The 16159-nt window shown below is 47.3% G+C and overlaps 1 protein-coding gene across 2 annotated transcripts in view; it reads right to left on the reverse strand.

The window, feature by feature from the left end:
- Positions 1-16159, reverse strand: part of LOC149360568 (uncharacterized) — a 68809-nt gene that overhangs the window by 22423 nt on the left and 30227 nt on the right. For both annotated transcript variants that reach the window (XM_089572400.1, XM_089572399.1), the window contains one exon: positions 15936-16087. In XM_089572400.1, the coding sequence (XP_089428526.1) occupies positions 15936-16087 (152 nt within the window). The remainder of the gene's footprint in view (positions 1-15935; positions 16088-16159) is intronic.

Raw genomic sequence — 16159 nt, forward strand, 5'->3', positions numbered from 1 at the left:
CGATCCCCGCCCCGTACCTCGGTGAGAAAGAAGATAGTGAGGAGAGCCGAGCCAACTTCCGGTTGCAGGGCGGCTTCACAAAAAGTGACGTCAGGGCCTCTCCTTAGTTCTTTCCTTCCTTCATGGCAGTGGCCCTTACCCGCTAAAATTAATACGTTTCGCTGCTGCAGCACCTGCCGCCAGGAAGACGACTAGCAGCAAAACCATGCCTGGTCCACTATGTGCCATATGTGCCATCGCGAAGGCAAGTGCACTTCAACTGCTTTTGTCTGTTTTTATTCACTCGTTGTGGGTACAGGAAATGCGCACTTCCAACTGCGTGTTCGCTATGCTACGAGCAGTTTCTGAGTGAGCTGAAGATGACTACAGGGGGTGGGGGGGAGCGAACGACTTTCGCCTAACTTTTTCCCGTCCGGTGTGTGACACATTGATAAAGTACGTAGATTTCTGTCCAGGATCGGCTAATGTAAACGATATTTTTCGAGCGTCTATTTTATTAGCGAACTTAAGGCACTTCAATCTACCACAGCAGAAGTGGCACATGCAGCACTGTACCGGACGCATTTAGTTAAAAAAACTGTGGTTGCCCTTTTTCATTTAAGCGGCCCACAGAGGTTTATAAAATGTCCTGCGTAGTTTTCTGCACCGCCGTTTTTCTTCGTTACACCTTGCCTTTCGTTTCACAGAAGAAAATGCACCCTAATTGCGACTTAAAGTGCTGATAGTTTTCCACATGTAAAAACTAAACGTAAGCTCCATTTGTGGTCAGTGTGCTTTAGCAAAAAGAGCTGTTCTTGGTTCTTGAGTGCGGACAGAAGCACATAATCCTTGATTAGTGAAAAAGTGGCCGCATAATATTATTCACTGCACATACAGTGCCGATAGGTTTGTATTTCTTGTTTCCTCACGCGTAAACGCCGTAAAGTCCCTTATGTGCAATCCCAGAAACGGTTGTCTAAGAAGTAAGAGTTAACAATATGGTGCTTCAGACGAAAACAGCCGGACGAGTAATTGGCATGAAATGTACCGTGTGCGCCAAAAGTAACCGAGCACACGCGCGGGCAGCCGAAGCTGGCTTGCAGCCGAGTAACTGTGGTGCTATCTTGAGCGTTGGCCGCTGCTCCCCGGCTGTCAGTGTAAACTGGCTCACCTAAGGGGGGGCCTCGCTCAGTACGACAGCACTCCAAAGGCGCGAAATTGTTAGCCGTTCATACTATCTGCTTACTTGTTATCATGCAAGGAAGGAGGATGAGAGAGAGGGATTACGTCACCCAGTTTGCACTCGCATCCAAGGAGCAGCGCCGTGGACCGCAGCGCGCCGCCTGTCTCAGAGTCCACTCTCGCGGCGGTCGCGGCTGCTCGGTTACTTTTGGCAAACACGGTACACTCTTTGCAAACCTTAAGTCGATTTCTAATTCAATGGTTTGCCTAATACAGCTACTCAGGCATGCGAGTGCCCTTTCTCTTTATGGAATTCATACTACTACGGATATGAATTACCCACCCGAATCATGACCTTCACTGTGACCCACAAGGCAAAACTTTTGTAGATCATCAAATTCAGGCACTCACGTCTGCGCATAGCCTTGAATCAGCACGAAAGTTTAAGTAATACAGATATGTAGAGAGAAACTCACAGGAAGGTTGCAGTATAAGTGAAGGCGTTATTACGACGTCTTCTGTCAGTTAACGAGCAAGTATCGTTGTATTTCTTTTGGTGACACAGCTTCTCAAGGTAAATCTTGGCGAAGCCATCGCTGAAATTTTGGGCGCTGCGTGCAGGTGTAGTGACCTCCACCTACGTATCGTTGTATGGCACTGACAGGAAAAGAAAAGATTCGGAGAGGAGCACCGTTTCGTATATACCTTTGGTGACAGCGCCTCAAGTCACATTATCGGTGTGTGATGACGTCCTTAGTCTGAAAGTCAATTGGAAGCGTTCTATGATCAGTGGGGGAAGAAAGTGATAGCACCAATCAGACTGGCTGGAGATGTCCCGGGAACTGTGATGTCAACGTTCCAAAAACCAATGAACATTTTCTATTATTTATGTGATGTGCTTGTTATGTTGTTGTTCGACACTACCGCCCCTCATCCGACAAACGAGCCATTTATATCTATGCTATCCAATTATAGTGTCATCGCTACAAAGGTGCATCGATTGCGTGGAGGTAGAGTGTAGAGGAAAAGCTTCGACGAATATATCGCGGGGCAGCGCTGCAGATGGTTTGTTTTTGAAATACTCTCAACCTGTAACCTTTTTCTGGCGCCTGTGGAGCTCTATTTTACTGCTGAATTCATTCTGGGTGCGGCTTGCATGCGAACTGAAATCTTTCGTCACATTCCCATAGACATGTAGATGCCTATGGAAAAAGCAAGCTTGGTTAGTGAGCTCAGCGTACGAAGTTTACGTGTAAAGTAGATGGCCAATGTTAAATTAGGTCCTCCTCTACAGTGTCTCTTCATGGTTTTGGCCGTTTAAGAAAATGCTCCGTACAATATAAATGACCTCACGCTTTTAAGTGTATCATTACAAATGCGGGGTCTCAAATGCTAAGTTAAATACATATACCAAGGAAGAAGAAATGGCTCCCAAATGAAAAATCTTTATTTTCGTGTTCGCTTGAGCTAACGTCTAAGCAATTATTGCAGTAGGCTATAGTTATACCTTTAATATTGTTGTGCATATGCGCCACGGTACAAACAAGTGCAAAAATCGTTTCTTAAAAACACGAAGAACCAGGGGTCTGCCACCAATGTGTCTTCGATTTGTTTCGAAGTAGCTGTCGTTTTGGAGCGTATTACATTAACGGCAAACGCTACAAAACGCTTTTGAAGACGATCGAACGCATAAAAACTTCTCCTGACTCAATGTTTTGAACACATGCCTGCGTCACTCAAGTGGATTGCTTAGCAATTTAGCCGCAGAATTTGCGTGAGAGAGAAATGGGAAAGATATTCTAGAGCAATCAAACCCAGAGGTAAAACTGTTGCTTCTTTCGTACACTTATCATGCAGAAAATTTATTACTATGATCCCTATATTGCACTTTGAAGGCACCATTCTCAATATGTTGTTTATACTAATTCCGAAAACTGTCTTCACATGAGCTAGCCTCGGTATAACATCCGTTATCAGTTATTGTCTGGATGTTTAACTTGACCTTAACCAATTTTATGAAGCTTGCATAAAACCTATCGAACAAAGCGACTAACTATTTGGAAGCTTAAATGGACGCTTTCGTTAACAGTGATATTGAAGAAAAGTTCTCGATAAGCTAGTCCAAATGCATGTTAGCGATGATTTTTATTCTTCTAACTGCTCGATTTGTCGTTTCTTTTGTGATCGAGACCGTGTAGCACCGTAAAATATTAAGCGACCACCTGTCTTGCTATCTGCAACACTGAAGTCTATATTTGTGAGTCATACTGCTATACCGTCGATAGAAGACTGAGATAGTTTAATGTCCATTACCTCTTTACCTGGAAGAACGGAGAACCACATTCTGTATTCTGTTTTCTGTAAATAAGCATCAAAATATTTAAAGTAGGGTTCTTCTTGTTTCGAAAATGGAAATATTAATATGAAGTCCTTTATTAAATTGATTTGATTGTCGTGATTTAAAAATCCTTATCATCGGTTAAAAACTTTTTGATATTGTCAGGACGACGATAAAATACAGCTTCCAAAGTATGTCGCTTGTACTACTTCGCGAAAAACGTACCTCCTCAGCTGCAGTAAAAGCTCTAGCTACTCTTTCAACGTACTATTCTACTTTAAGATATCGATATGCACCATCACTAAAGCACTTACTCTTAAAAAGGTGGCTCAAAGGCAGCACGCGTCCGACGCATACTGGTGAAAATCAAGATATCCAGGCAGATCACAAATTGTAGTGCTTTTTGTTGTTCCTTAGAAGATATGTACAGAATATAATCCGGGTTTTGCTAGAGACAAAAATAAATTATCATTCTGTGCATACCTTTTGGCAGTCAGTCCTAGTTCTTACTTACTGTAATTTCAGCTTAATAATACAACCTACATTTTCAATTATTGATAGCTCCAGAGCTGGGGCTTCACCGAAAATATTTTGCCATTTCAGATCCTTGCAAAAGTGTACGTTGTTTTGCTTCTTCAATTGGTTTCTTGACAAGCACGTTTTTTTGTGTCATGCTCCTGTCCACTGTGATTGCTCAGTTTCGGAGCTAACGACCAAAAAAAGCAAGCCAGCAGTTTTTAATGCGGGCACGCCCATCCCTTATTGAGGCACCACAGAAGGCAATGGGAAGCTGAAGAGGAGCATGGGACAAAGACGACAATTTCATACTGCCTGATTTCATACTGCCTGCGGCTGGAAATTCTCTCGGACGTAACCAAGCGCTGGAAGATCGTGAAAGAAGAATAACATTCAAGCCATGTCTTGAGGCGCTTGCGAAGAACACGCTGGAAATGAACTGACGGACAAATGACGGATAAAACTGGTTACCACCGGAAATTTTATTACCAAAAAAAGGCCACTCTACATGATGAATGAACATGGCTTGTGCATTCCAATAAGTTGAAATAAGCAGTTTGCATTTGTATTCGTTTATTGATGTTTTCGGCGAACTTTACCATACAACACTGACAAATACTTCAGACACTACACTCTGGCTCAGGAATGCAATGCGTCTAAATTCGGCAATAACGGCGCAAGCTAAAAGTTGCAGAGATCCTTGCTGTAGAAAGGAAACCCATCGCCGCAGACGTTCGCAAAGCCGTCGTTGCACCGTTGAGGAACATCGTCCACGAATTCTACTTCAAGTAGCAACATACACTCTGAAAAAGAATTACTAGGGTCTCAGAGTGTTCAAATTTACGAAAACAATCTATGACCAAGGGGAGAATCGCCGCCTGCATTATATATTTTGATAACTCGAGGTCGCCTGTAAGAGATTAGGGAGTGTGGGAACCCTTAGTGTAGTGTGGTATTCTAGCATTCTGAAGTTGCTGCGGGGCTGGCCACTAAGCCCTAACCCAGATTACGTGACCGCGGTGTGGTAGTCTGGTGGAAAATAAGATTATTGACCGCGACAATGCTGACCCAACTGTGGCTGCTCTACATATGATGCCTTGCGTAACGGCAAAGCCACATAAGGGCGGTGAGGAAAGCGGATTCACTCCGCTACAAGCTTATGAGCGGTGCGCAAGCGCGTATGGCTTTAGCTTGTGGTCTGCTGCTTGAGGGACGTTGCGGTCCAGACAGACTTCACTTTGAGTGCGCGCTGGACAGCGGTGTTTTCGGGTAGTTGACCAACACGATGGTAACTTACGGTAAACTTGCGCAATGACCCGTAGCAATCAATGCCCTTTGCGCTATGCGATAATAAAAGTGAAAGATATATTTTTTTGACATTTGTGGACCACGTTTCAGCAACCTCTATAAGTGAATGAATGGATTACTGGGTGCATAAGTGAAGGTCATAAACGGAAAGCCTTAAACTTTTGCTTGATTAATTTTAATAGCGGTGTGAAATTTGTTTATGTAGCTGCTGCTTAGCAGCTCTACCTCGTAGTCTGTAGATCTGTGATGGCTACTGAAAGGCCTATGTAAACAGCACCAAAGAGCCTTATAAAGTTTTCAAGCTAGTGTAAATATACCACCCAAGCTCTTACGGTCTTTGTCGAAAAAGGGCAAAATGGCGATAAAGCAGGTCTCATAGTCCGTGTACCCTACCGTGATGGTCACTGGGTGGTTGTAGTCTGAAACGAAGAACAAAAAAAAAAAGATAAAATCCTGCACTTGATGCATTCGTTTAAAATGTTTTACGTTTGTGGCCGCAAGGAGTTTGATCTAGCAGTGATATTTGTAGCGTTTTGATAAACAACGAGCGGCACGTGCACCAGGATTGAAAAAAAGAATGGTCTCATAGGGGACGATAACGCAAAGAGCGTGTCCTAATCTTAGAATTACAGCAACGACTGTGTTGTCATAAGTTGCATGCGACACAATGGTGTGAATTACATCGCTTCGGGTGGCCGCTATCTTACTGATGTTGGCCAGTTGGTTTTATACGGATAATCTCATGGCACCATGCGCACGAGATGGCAGGAGAACTGACATAGGAGAAGCGCTGACCTGCATGTGTATTTTCGTCAAACGCTCCGTTGGTTTTACTGCCGTACCCCTTACCGCCAACTGTTGACCACAGTTACTAAAAGGCAGGAAAAATCCCGTAATGCTGCCTAAGATATGACCGGCGGAACCTATCCCTGCTCGTGCGAATCTGAGTCTGTAGGAGGCGCAGTGCAGTGTAATTACGGCCAGGAAAGAGCTACTGACTCAGTGGTGAAGGAAAAGACAGGAGTAGGTAACTCCTTTAACTTCTTCAGCTTACCCGATAACTGAAGGAAACCTGATGTTAAATAAATAATATATCATGGACATACAGGTAGCGCATCAGACTACGGTGGCCGAATTTGCTGAGGCACCCGAAAAGGCTGCTTCAATTTAGCGGGTGGCGTTTGGAAACCTGGCAGCGATGTTTTTTTTAGCTAAATAGCGTGGCCATGGCGACTTATGACACTCCAATAAGCTTTAATCCTGCCGCTGTATGAAGACGTGGCGCTGACGTAAGGATTGGCTGCACTGTGGCTTGCATGGAAGTCTCCTTCCTCTGGCAGAGACATCTAGCCTGCTTCAGGAACTTCTCTTCCCAGCTCATCAGGAGGCCGGCACACGAACTGTCATGCGAGCAATCACATCAGTGACGATGCTGCGCGAAAATGCCTCTACAATCATTGCACACGTAACTGATACGAAATCACTACATGGCGCATCGGCAATGAAACCCAATGTCCACAAAAAGTGTCATCCCAAAACAAACGTCACCAGGCAAAGCAAAACTTTCTTCCGAAGATAAAACAATTAAACCTAAACCTAGACCTTCCAGACTGCGAGGCGAACAAGCAAACAATAAGCCACAAACAGCGGTGATTCTTGGCGAAAAAATGTTAACCTATTATATTCATTGCCTTACCACTCTATTCTAATGTGTCGCTGCCTCATAAGAGAGTTCGATAAAAAACATTAAAACGACGTAAGTAGTCCTAAGTGGCCTCCGTAATTTCTTTTTGAGGCTGTCGATGAGGCATTATTGCGTCTGCGAAACGGTAGATAGCCTGTCGTACGGTGAAGTAATCTGCAGGCTTGCGTGATGCATAATAATATATGCAGTTTCCAATTTTGCAGATTTTTAATAAGGCATATCACCAGAACTTGGGGGAAACACTAAGGGCAAGACTTCGTTCATTGGCAACATGTTAACCTATCGTTGCACTGCTTGTCTTTCGTTTATATTGCCGCGTATCATTGTAGTGTCCACGCAAGGCCGCAGGAAAAGGGTGTTATCGTTTTTGTTCGTGACGCGAGAAGCGCCCGGACTAATCTCGATTTATCACAGCCATTAAGAGCTGCATCTACGTGTCTCTAGATTAGTCTAGATGATCTCGGCCTGTTATCTCGAAGTTTCCTAGCCGGCTTTAAATTGAACGATGCCACGAGCAGCGGGCATTCGTAGTTCGACGACTGACGAGCACGTTTGTTGCTTTCGCCGCCGCCGAGTGATTCAGTTCTTTTGCGGGCGCAGGTCAGCCCAAATAAAGAGCTTCGTTTCCAAGTCTTGTTGGTGTTTTCGTGACCGCTGGACTGCCGTCACTACAACGTGACATCTGGTGGAGGTGCTTGGTAGCTTTTCATGTTCCGGACTCCCGCTACAGGACGTGACGCCAGGCCTCTGAGTCATCTACCGCAGGACCTGAGTCCAGTCCACCGCGCAAGCCGACGCCTGCTAGGGGACGCTACTGAATTCGGGATTCTGCCGGACCCTACCCGGAAGCGAAAGCCAGCAGCAACGTCTACAATGAGCTTTCCCCAGGCGACGACTCCAATCATTCTTCAGCAGCCCCGGGTGCCACCAACCTTCGACGCTTCGCCTGGTGCCGACCCGCAAGAATGGCTAGAACAGTTCGACCGTGTGGCTAACTTCAACGACTGGGAAGATGCCACGAAACTTAAGTACGTCTTCTTCGCTTTGGAGGGACCAGCAAGAATCTGGTTTGAGAATGAGGAAGCTAGCCCCACGAACTGGGAAACCTTCAAGGAGCAGCTTCTGAAGATCTTCACGAACGACGTGCGAAAGGAGAGACCCCAGCAGCTGCTACAGTCTCGCATACAACATCCAAACGAGACCGTTGCAATTTACACTGAGGAGATGAAGCGTCTCTTCCGGCGTGCCGACGCAGACATGAAAGAAGAAGAAAAATAAAGCTTCTTATGCGAGGAGTCAAAGAGCAACTCTTTGCGGGCCTCGTACGGAACCCACCGAAAACCGTCGCGGAATTCGTCGAAGAGGCATCCACCATGGAAAAAACTCTTCATGCCAGAACCCGCCAGTATGACCGCCAGCAGCGCTTGCTGTCAGCAAGCTGCATGGACATCGCTAACAAGGATAACCTGCGGGAGGTTATACGTGAAATTGTGCGAGAAGAGCTCCGACGATTGCTGCCAATAGGAACGCAGCCTCAGCTCACTTCGCTCACCGACGTCATCCGGGAGGAAGTGCAACAGGCCTTGGGTGTGACACCGACCACCCCGAAGCCTCAGGAGCCTCTATCCATGACTTACGCCGCAGCTGTGCGCCGTCCTGCACCTCGACGACGGAACTCAAGCCCCTATCGTCCTCAGTCCGCTGCGCTGGACCGCCGTCCTCTCGCCCCAACCCGCCCGTCATATGAGCGTCGCACACAGCCGAGGAAATCCGACGAGTGGAGAACTCCCGACCAGCGCCGCCCACTAAGCTTCCACTGTGGCGAAGCCGGTCACGTCCTCCGGCACTGCCCATACAGAACACAGGGCATTCGAGGGTTCTCTTACGACGCTCCACGACCCCGACCCGGCCAGCCACCAGCCGAAATTGAGGAGTTTTTGCGTCGAGAAGGATGCTCATCGCCGAGCCGCCAATCACGTTCCCCGTCGCCATCTTCACCGCGCTTTGCATCTCCTAGCCGAGGTTACGCGATGCGGGGACGCTCCCCCAGCCCCCGAAGGTTAAACTGAACAAAGCAGCCTCTGGAGGTGAGGTTGCTTCCGAGCGCAAGAACAAAGATCCTCCATCGACGAAAACGCAAGACCATGAGTCAACTACGACGACAACACCAACGACGACGACGACGACGCGGCCAGACTTGAGCCTTATACCACCGCCCAGAGAAGTAATGTCGGAGTACGCCCACCGGAGTCTCACCGCCCGACGAAGCCGAGATCGTACACCGAAGACAACGTGCAATACAAAACCGCCAACAAGTGACCTTGAAGTTATGGTCGACGGTCACGCGGTTACTACCTTGGTGGACACCGGAGCTGACTACTCTGTCATGAGTGGGCCACTGGCAATCCGACTCAGAAAAATAACAACTTGGGTTGGCCCGCTGATCCGCACCGCAGGCGGTAACCTTATTACGCCGTCAGGACGCTGCACCGCGAGAGTTCCTGTAAATGGGAGAACTTATGCTACAGCCTTCCTGGTCTTACAGCAATGCTCGCGAGACGTGATTTTCGGAATCAACTTCCTGAATGAACATCGTGCGATCTTGAACTTCGATCTAAGTCGATCAAGCTTTCCACGGACAAAGCCATACCTGCTGCGACGAGCGCAACTCATCACGTTGCCTTAAAAGTGCTCGACGAAGCATTGAGCGTGCCGGCCCGATCGAGTGTCCTCGCCGGCATAGGTACTAGAGACATCGAAACTGCGGAAGGCGTCATCGAGGGGAACACCCAGCTACTCCTGGACTGAGGACTGGGCGTCGCAAGGGGAGTCACCCAAATTCGAAATGGCCAAGCCCAGGTGTTGCTAACCAACTTCACAGAAGAATACCGGCATCTAAGCAAAGGTACGACGATCGCTTTCCTCGACGAGCTGGCAGACATCACAGACGTATTTGCCCTACCCGACCAACCCGTAGAACCATCCGACCATGGCCATCAACCAACGTTTGATATCAACCCAGCATTACCACGGAGCAGACAAGACCAAATACGCAGTCTTCTTCAAAAGTGCAGCGATTGCTTCTCATCAGCATCGAATGTGCGACGAACCCGGCTTGCCAAGCACCGCATTGTCACAGACGAACACACCCGACCACTGCGACAGAGCCCCTACCGCGTATCACCGCTAGAACGTCAAGCTATCCGCAAGCAAGTTGAGGAAATGCTTCGTGAAGACATCATCCAGCCATCGAGGAGCCCCTGGGCAGCACCAGTCGTCCTAGTGAAAAAGAAAGACGCCACCCTTCGCTTTTGCGTCGATTACCACCGCCTGAACAGCATTACGAAGAAGGATGTCTACCCCCTGCCCCGCATCGACGAAACATTGGATCGGCTATGCAACGCTAAGTACTTCTCATCGATGGACCAGAAGAGCGGCTACTGGCAAATTGAAGTCGATGAAAGAGATCGCGAGAAGACTGCGTTCATCACACCAGACGGACTCTTCGAGTTCAAGGTGATGCCATTCGGCCTCTGCTCTGCCCCAGCGACGTTCCAGCGAGTAATGGATACGGTGCTCGCACGCTTGAAGTGGCAGATTTGTCTAGTCTACTTAGATGCCGTTGTTGTCTTGTCCTCAAGCTTTGAAGACCATCTCAGAAGGCTTCGGATAGTCTTGGAAACAATCAAGTATTCAGGACTAACACTGAAACCAGAGAAGTGCCACTTTGCCTACCAGGAGCTGCTGTTCCTTGGTCACATCGTAAGCAAGGATGGAGTTCGCCCAGACCCTCAGAAGACGGTTGCGATCGCAGAGTTTCCCCAGCCTAATGACAAGAAAGCTATACGCCGGTTCCTTGGATTGTGCGGTTATTACCGGCGATTCGTCAAGGACGTTTCGCGCATCGCTGAACCTTTGACCGAACTTACCAAGGATGACGTGCCCTTTAAATGGGAAACGCCGCAAGAGGAAGCTTTCAAAGAGCTGAACTGCCGCTTACAGTCCCCTCCTGTGCTTGGGCACTTTGATGAAAACGCCGAAACTGAAATTCATACCGATTCAAGCAGTGTGGGCTTAGGAGCGGTTCTCGTTCAAAAGATTAGTAGACTGGAGAAAGTTATCGCGCACGCTAGCCGTTCACTGTCGAAAGCCGAGGCCAACTATTCCACCACCGAGAAAGAATGTCTCGCCATTATTTGGGCCACGTCGAAATTTCGCCCCTACTTGTAAGGACGACCATTCAAGGTAGTGAGCGATCACCATGCTCTGTGCTGGCTAGCCAATTTAAAGATCCCTCCGGCCGCCTCGCTCGTTGGAGCCTGCGCCTTCAAGAATTCGACATAACTGTAGTCTACAAATCTGGCCGCATGCATTCCGACGCAGACTGCTTGTCGCGAGCCCCCGCCGACGCAGCACCGGAAGAGGAAGACGGCGACGCTTTTAGGACCGCTAAGCGCCAGCAGTTTCGCGCAGCAGCAGCGATCGGATCCTGAGTTCCAAAGCCTAGTTGATTATCTGAAAGGCAAGACCGCATCGCCTCCCCGAGGGTTCAAGCGCCAACTGTCGTCCTTCGTCTTTCACAATAACGTCCTCCTGAAGAAGAACTTCGCGCTCAACAGGACAGTGCATCTTCTTGTGGTGCCCAAAAATCTCAGGCAAGAAATTATGCAGGCATGCCATGATGAGCCGACTGCAGGGCATCTCGGGATTGCTCGCACGTTGCACCGCGTCCAGGAGAAGTACTATTGGCCGCGGCTAGCTGCCGACGTTTCCGATACGTGAAAACGTGCCGTGAGTGTCAGCGACGCAAAACGCCTCCGATTAGACCAGCCGGACTCCTGAACCCCATACCACCGCCAACTAAGCCCTTTCAGCAAATAGGGATGGACCTTCTCGGCCCCTTTCCGACTTCATCATCAGGTAACAAGGCGATCATCGTGGCCACCGACTACAAGACCCGCTACGCCGAAGCAAAAGCGTTGCCTTGTGGTACCGCAACAGAAGTCGCTAAATTTTTTGTGGAACAAATTCTCCTGCGACACGGCGCCCCTGAAGTGCTCATCACAGACAGAGGAACGGCATTTACAGCGGAGCTGACGCAAGCCATTTTAAACTACAGCCAGACAAGCCATCGGAGGACAACTGCCTATCATCCGCAAACCAACGGACTCACAGAGCGTCTGAACACAGCCATCGCAGACATGCTCTCCATGTACATCGACGCCGTACACAAGACGTGGGACACCATTCTGCCCTACATGATCTTCGCCTATAACACTACCGTCCAGGAGACAACCAGGTTTACCCCATTCCAGCTGGTATACGGCAGGAAGCCCACGAAAACACTCGACGCAATGCTCCCGCACGTTTCCGACGAAGACAACCTCGACGTCGCCGCCTACCTTCATCGCGCCGAGGAAGCCGGAAGAGTTGCGCGGCTTCGCATTGAAGACCAGCAGTACACTGACGCCCGACGCTACAATCTGCGCCGTCGAGACACGCATTCCAAGCCGGGTGATCGTGTTTGGATATGGACGCCAATTCGCCGTCGTGGATTGAGTGAAAAGTATCTTCGACGCCACTTGGGCCCGTACAGGGTTCTCCGTCGCATCGGTGACCTCGACTATGAAGTCAGCCCCGACGGCACGATAGCATCTCAGTGACGACGCACACGCCCGGAAGTCGTACATGTCGTACGCCTTAAACAGTATTATGAACGCTGAAGGACTCGAAGTTTGCATTTTCCGTGTTTATTTTCATTTTAAAGCATCGAGACGATGCTTCTTTGAGAGGGGGGTAATGCCGCGTATCCTATAGGGTCCGCGCAAGGCCGCAGGAAAAGGGTGTTATCGTTTTTGTTCGTGACTCGAGAAGCGCCCGGACTAATCTCGATTTATCACAGCCATTAAGAGCTGCATCTACGTGTCTCTAGATTAGTCTAGATGATCTCGGCCTGTTATCTCGAAGTTTCCTAGCCGGCTTTAAATTGAACGATGCCACGAGCAGCGGGCATTCGTAGTTCGACGACTGACGAGCACGGTTGTTGCTTACGCCGCCGCCGAGTTATTCAGTTCTTTTGCGGGCGCAAGTCAGCCCAAATAAAGAGCTCCGTTTCCAAGTCTTGTTCGTGTTTTCGTGACCGCCGGACTGCCGTCACAACAACGTGGCAATATGTTCGTGTAGATGATTTCCTGCACGCAATAAGAATTTCATTTTCGGTCGATTTTTTTTGTCTGAAGAACTATACCTGCATATCATTCTGAAGAAGAAATTATGGGGCTGACCTGAGTGCGAGGAACAAGGGTGCAAACAGGAATAAATATCCACATTCCTATGAGCTTATGTCTCTTTAGAGGTAGAAAGTAGGTTGCTTCTGTGAATGATATGTACTGGAAGACACTAACGGAGAAGTGGGGGTGCATTTTCGTTTACCTTTATCCACCACGAGTGTAGCCTGGTTGGCAACATCAGGATTCGCCCTTGTGTAATCGTAGGTTACAAACCCCCTGTAAAAATTGCGATGAAAAAATATTTCGACGAGAAGGTTAGAAGAAAATTTTTCATATATCGCGGCCGCTTCGACGAATCCTATCCTATAAGACATTTTAGTTGACTCACTTTCAACGATGGAATTGAGAATGGGCCTGCCAATGTCAAACATTTCCCATATGAATAAGAAGAATAAACTTAGATTATCGAGTAACAAAGCTCATGTACTTTTCTTCAGAGTAAAATGTTTACTTTTACATACTAGAATTCTCATACTTTTATAAATTTTCACAGCATACTTTCACGCTAACGGTATGGTAGGGATTAAAATCACCAGACGCTGACGCAATCTTTCTTGGGAAACGCGTTTATAGTCATGTTCACAGGATTTACTCAAGCAATAGAAGAGTAGTCGAGGTGAAAACACTATGTTTATATTACGAATAGTATAAAATGGTAACTTGTAATAAGGAAAAAGGCTACGGATCTTTCAGAGATGACATGCGAAAATCTTGTCATGTAGGAAGTAAGTATATTATTGTGAAAATTTGAAGCCTACGAGATGGTTCCCGCAGCAACCATGAAGCTCTTGATGAAGCTAGACTTATATTGGTCTCGAACAACCGCCTGAATAGTTGTCAATGTTGGCTCAGAGAACGAGGATATTATGAGGGCATTTGCCCCCGTTCCAAGGGTCACAGAAACTATTTGTGCCATATTTGGTAGTCTTTTGAAATGTCTAAATGTGCAGGGGACTGAGCTTTAAAATTGATAATCTGGTGCCGAATATCCTGTGTGCAGTAAAATTCGTACCCGTACTCAAAACTGTAGTATTTCTACTTCTTGAAATAGGGCATATAAAACTGTTGAAGAGAAATGTCTTCATTAATAAAGAAACGTAATCGACCTGTATCACGCCTTAACAACTTAGGCTAGCAGGGGCGCCGTGGTGGACGACTCCGGAAAATTTCGACCACCTGCGGTTCTTTAAGCTGCTCTGACATCGCATATTACACGGGTCTCTGGCATTTCTCCTCCACCGAAATGCTACTGTCGCGGCCCGGATCGAACACGCATTTTTCGGGTCAGTAGCCGAGAGCCGTAACCACTGAGTCACCGCGGCGGCTCAGAAAATATATGAAGGAAGGCAAGCGCTCATAGCATCAGACCATAGAAAAATCGGCAGCACTAGCAGAATTTGTGCAATAAGATGAAATATTGCAATAAATATATACGTCAATAATGCACAATAGAATATCACAGATGAATAACCCGATGAGACTGCCGACAACGGTTGCCGAGCTAAGAGCACATCAGGGAGGGAGGGCGAAACAACTGAATTGTTTGGTAGAGTGCTCAATTTGTGAGATATTCAAAAAAATAAACAATATAACGCTTATGCGTATTGAAGAGCGCCAAAAGTCGTTAAAGACCGATGCTTCGGGCACTGCAATGGCCCGATAAACAAACGAAAAACGCTGCTATGCTCTTAAATGCGGCCATGGGCCATTAATCTCCTGAAACTAAAGGAGGCATTACGCTATTCACATTGCACTGAAGGAAAGTAATTACGTGACAACAGGTTCTACATCATCATCACCATTACTCTTGTCAACGGGAAACTTTTTTGCAATCCAGGCATTTCGCATATCGCTTTGGTTGGTCATTTTCACTCTTCTTGCCTTTTATAGCATATATTGAAGGCTGGCGGCCTTTCGTTCTGGAGGACACAATTTTAAACAGTATTTTTTTATGACCTCTGTCAGGGTGATTTCTGGAGCCCATTTCGCGTACGCGACGTGGCGAAGCACCCGCCTGTTGAGTTGGTCTCCGATTTTGAGGAACTAAAAAATTGACGGTCTTTTTTTAGCTATAACTGTAAAATAAGGACCAAAGTTATAATAGTTGCTCACGGGAGTTGAACCTGACAACGGGATTTGTTAAGCATCCATGAAGTCAGTTGTCGGTTGACTGTGACGTAATATGTAGGACGAATCACCGTGTTTTTGTGGCTTCCCACCTGAGGTTTTGCACTTGTCCTCAATATTTTGAGCAAACGCTCCATTGCCACTAAGGCAGGAGTGTTCCAGGAATGGAAAGTGGTCGTCAGGTCAAAACCTTTAAATATTATCCGGAGCTGTCGTGTGTACTGAAAAAGTCCTTTGTCGTAATGCAACTTCCAGGTACAGGTACCCCTATATATTAATCATTGTCCATCTTTCTGGCTCGACAGACGAGGCTCGTATTGACATTATTTTCGTAGTAAATGAGGTTACTAGCATACTCGTTGCGCTGTGACGCGACGTTTACTTCACGAAGTCGGAAAAGTGTTCAAGATTCAGCAATTGCTGTGAATTGTTCAGCCACAAGCATTTTTATTTCAGAGATGGAATGGATATATCTTCATTGACTACTTACTCTTGAGTTCCGTTCAGACCTTTGAAGTGGACTAGGTATGTCGCCGTTTTTTCTTCGAGATTCATGTCTGTTCTGACGCCTGTCATGCAAAGCAGGGCCGGATCTTGCAAGGAGGATTTCATTATGGCAGTATGAGGGAGGGTTTCCACCATCTGGAAATAGGATCACAAGATTCATTGTTTTTTCATTTGATGCGGTAAAGGCACATACCTCTGCCCCTTATT

The sequence above is a fragment of the Amblyomma mixtum genome, chromosome 2, assembly GCF_055824585.1.
Source record: "Amblyomma mixtum isolate Tamu chromosome 2, ASM5582458v1, whole genome shotgun sequence".
In the NCBI taxonomy this organism is placed as follows: domain Eukaryota; kingdom Metazoa; phylum Arthropoda; class Arachnida; order Ixodida; family Ixodidae; genus Amblyomma; species Amblyomma mixtum.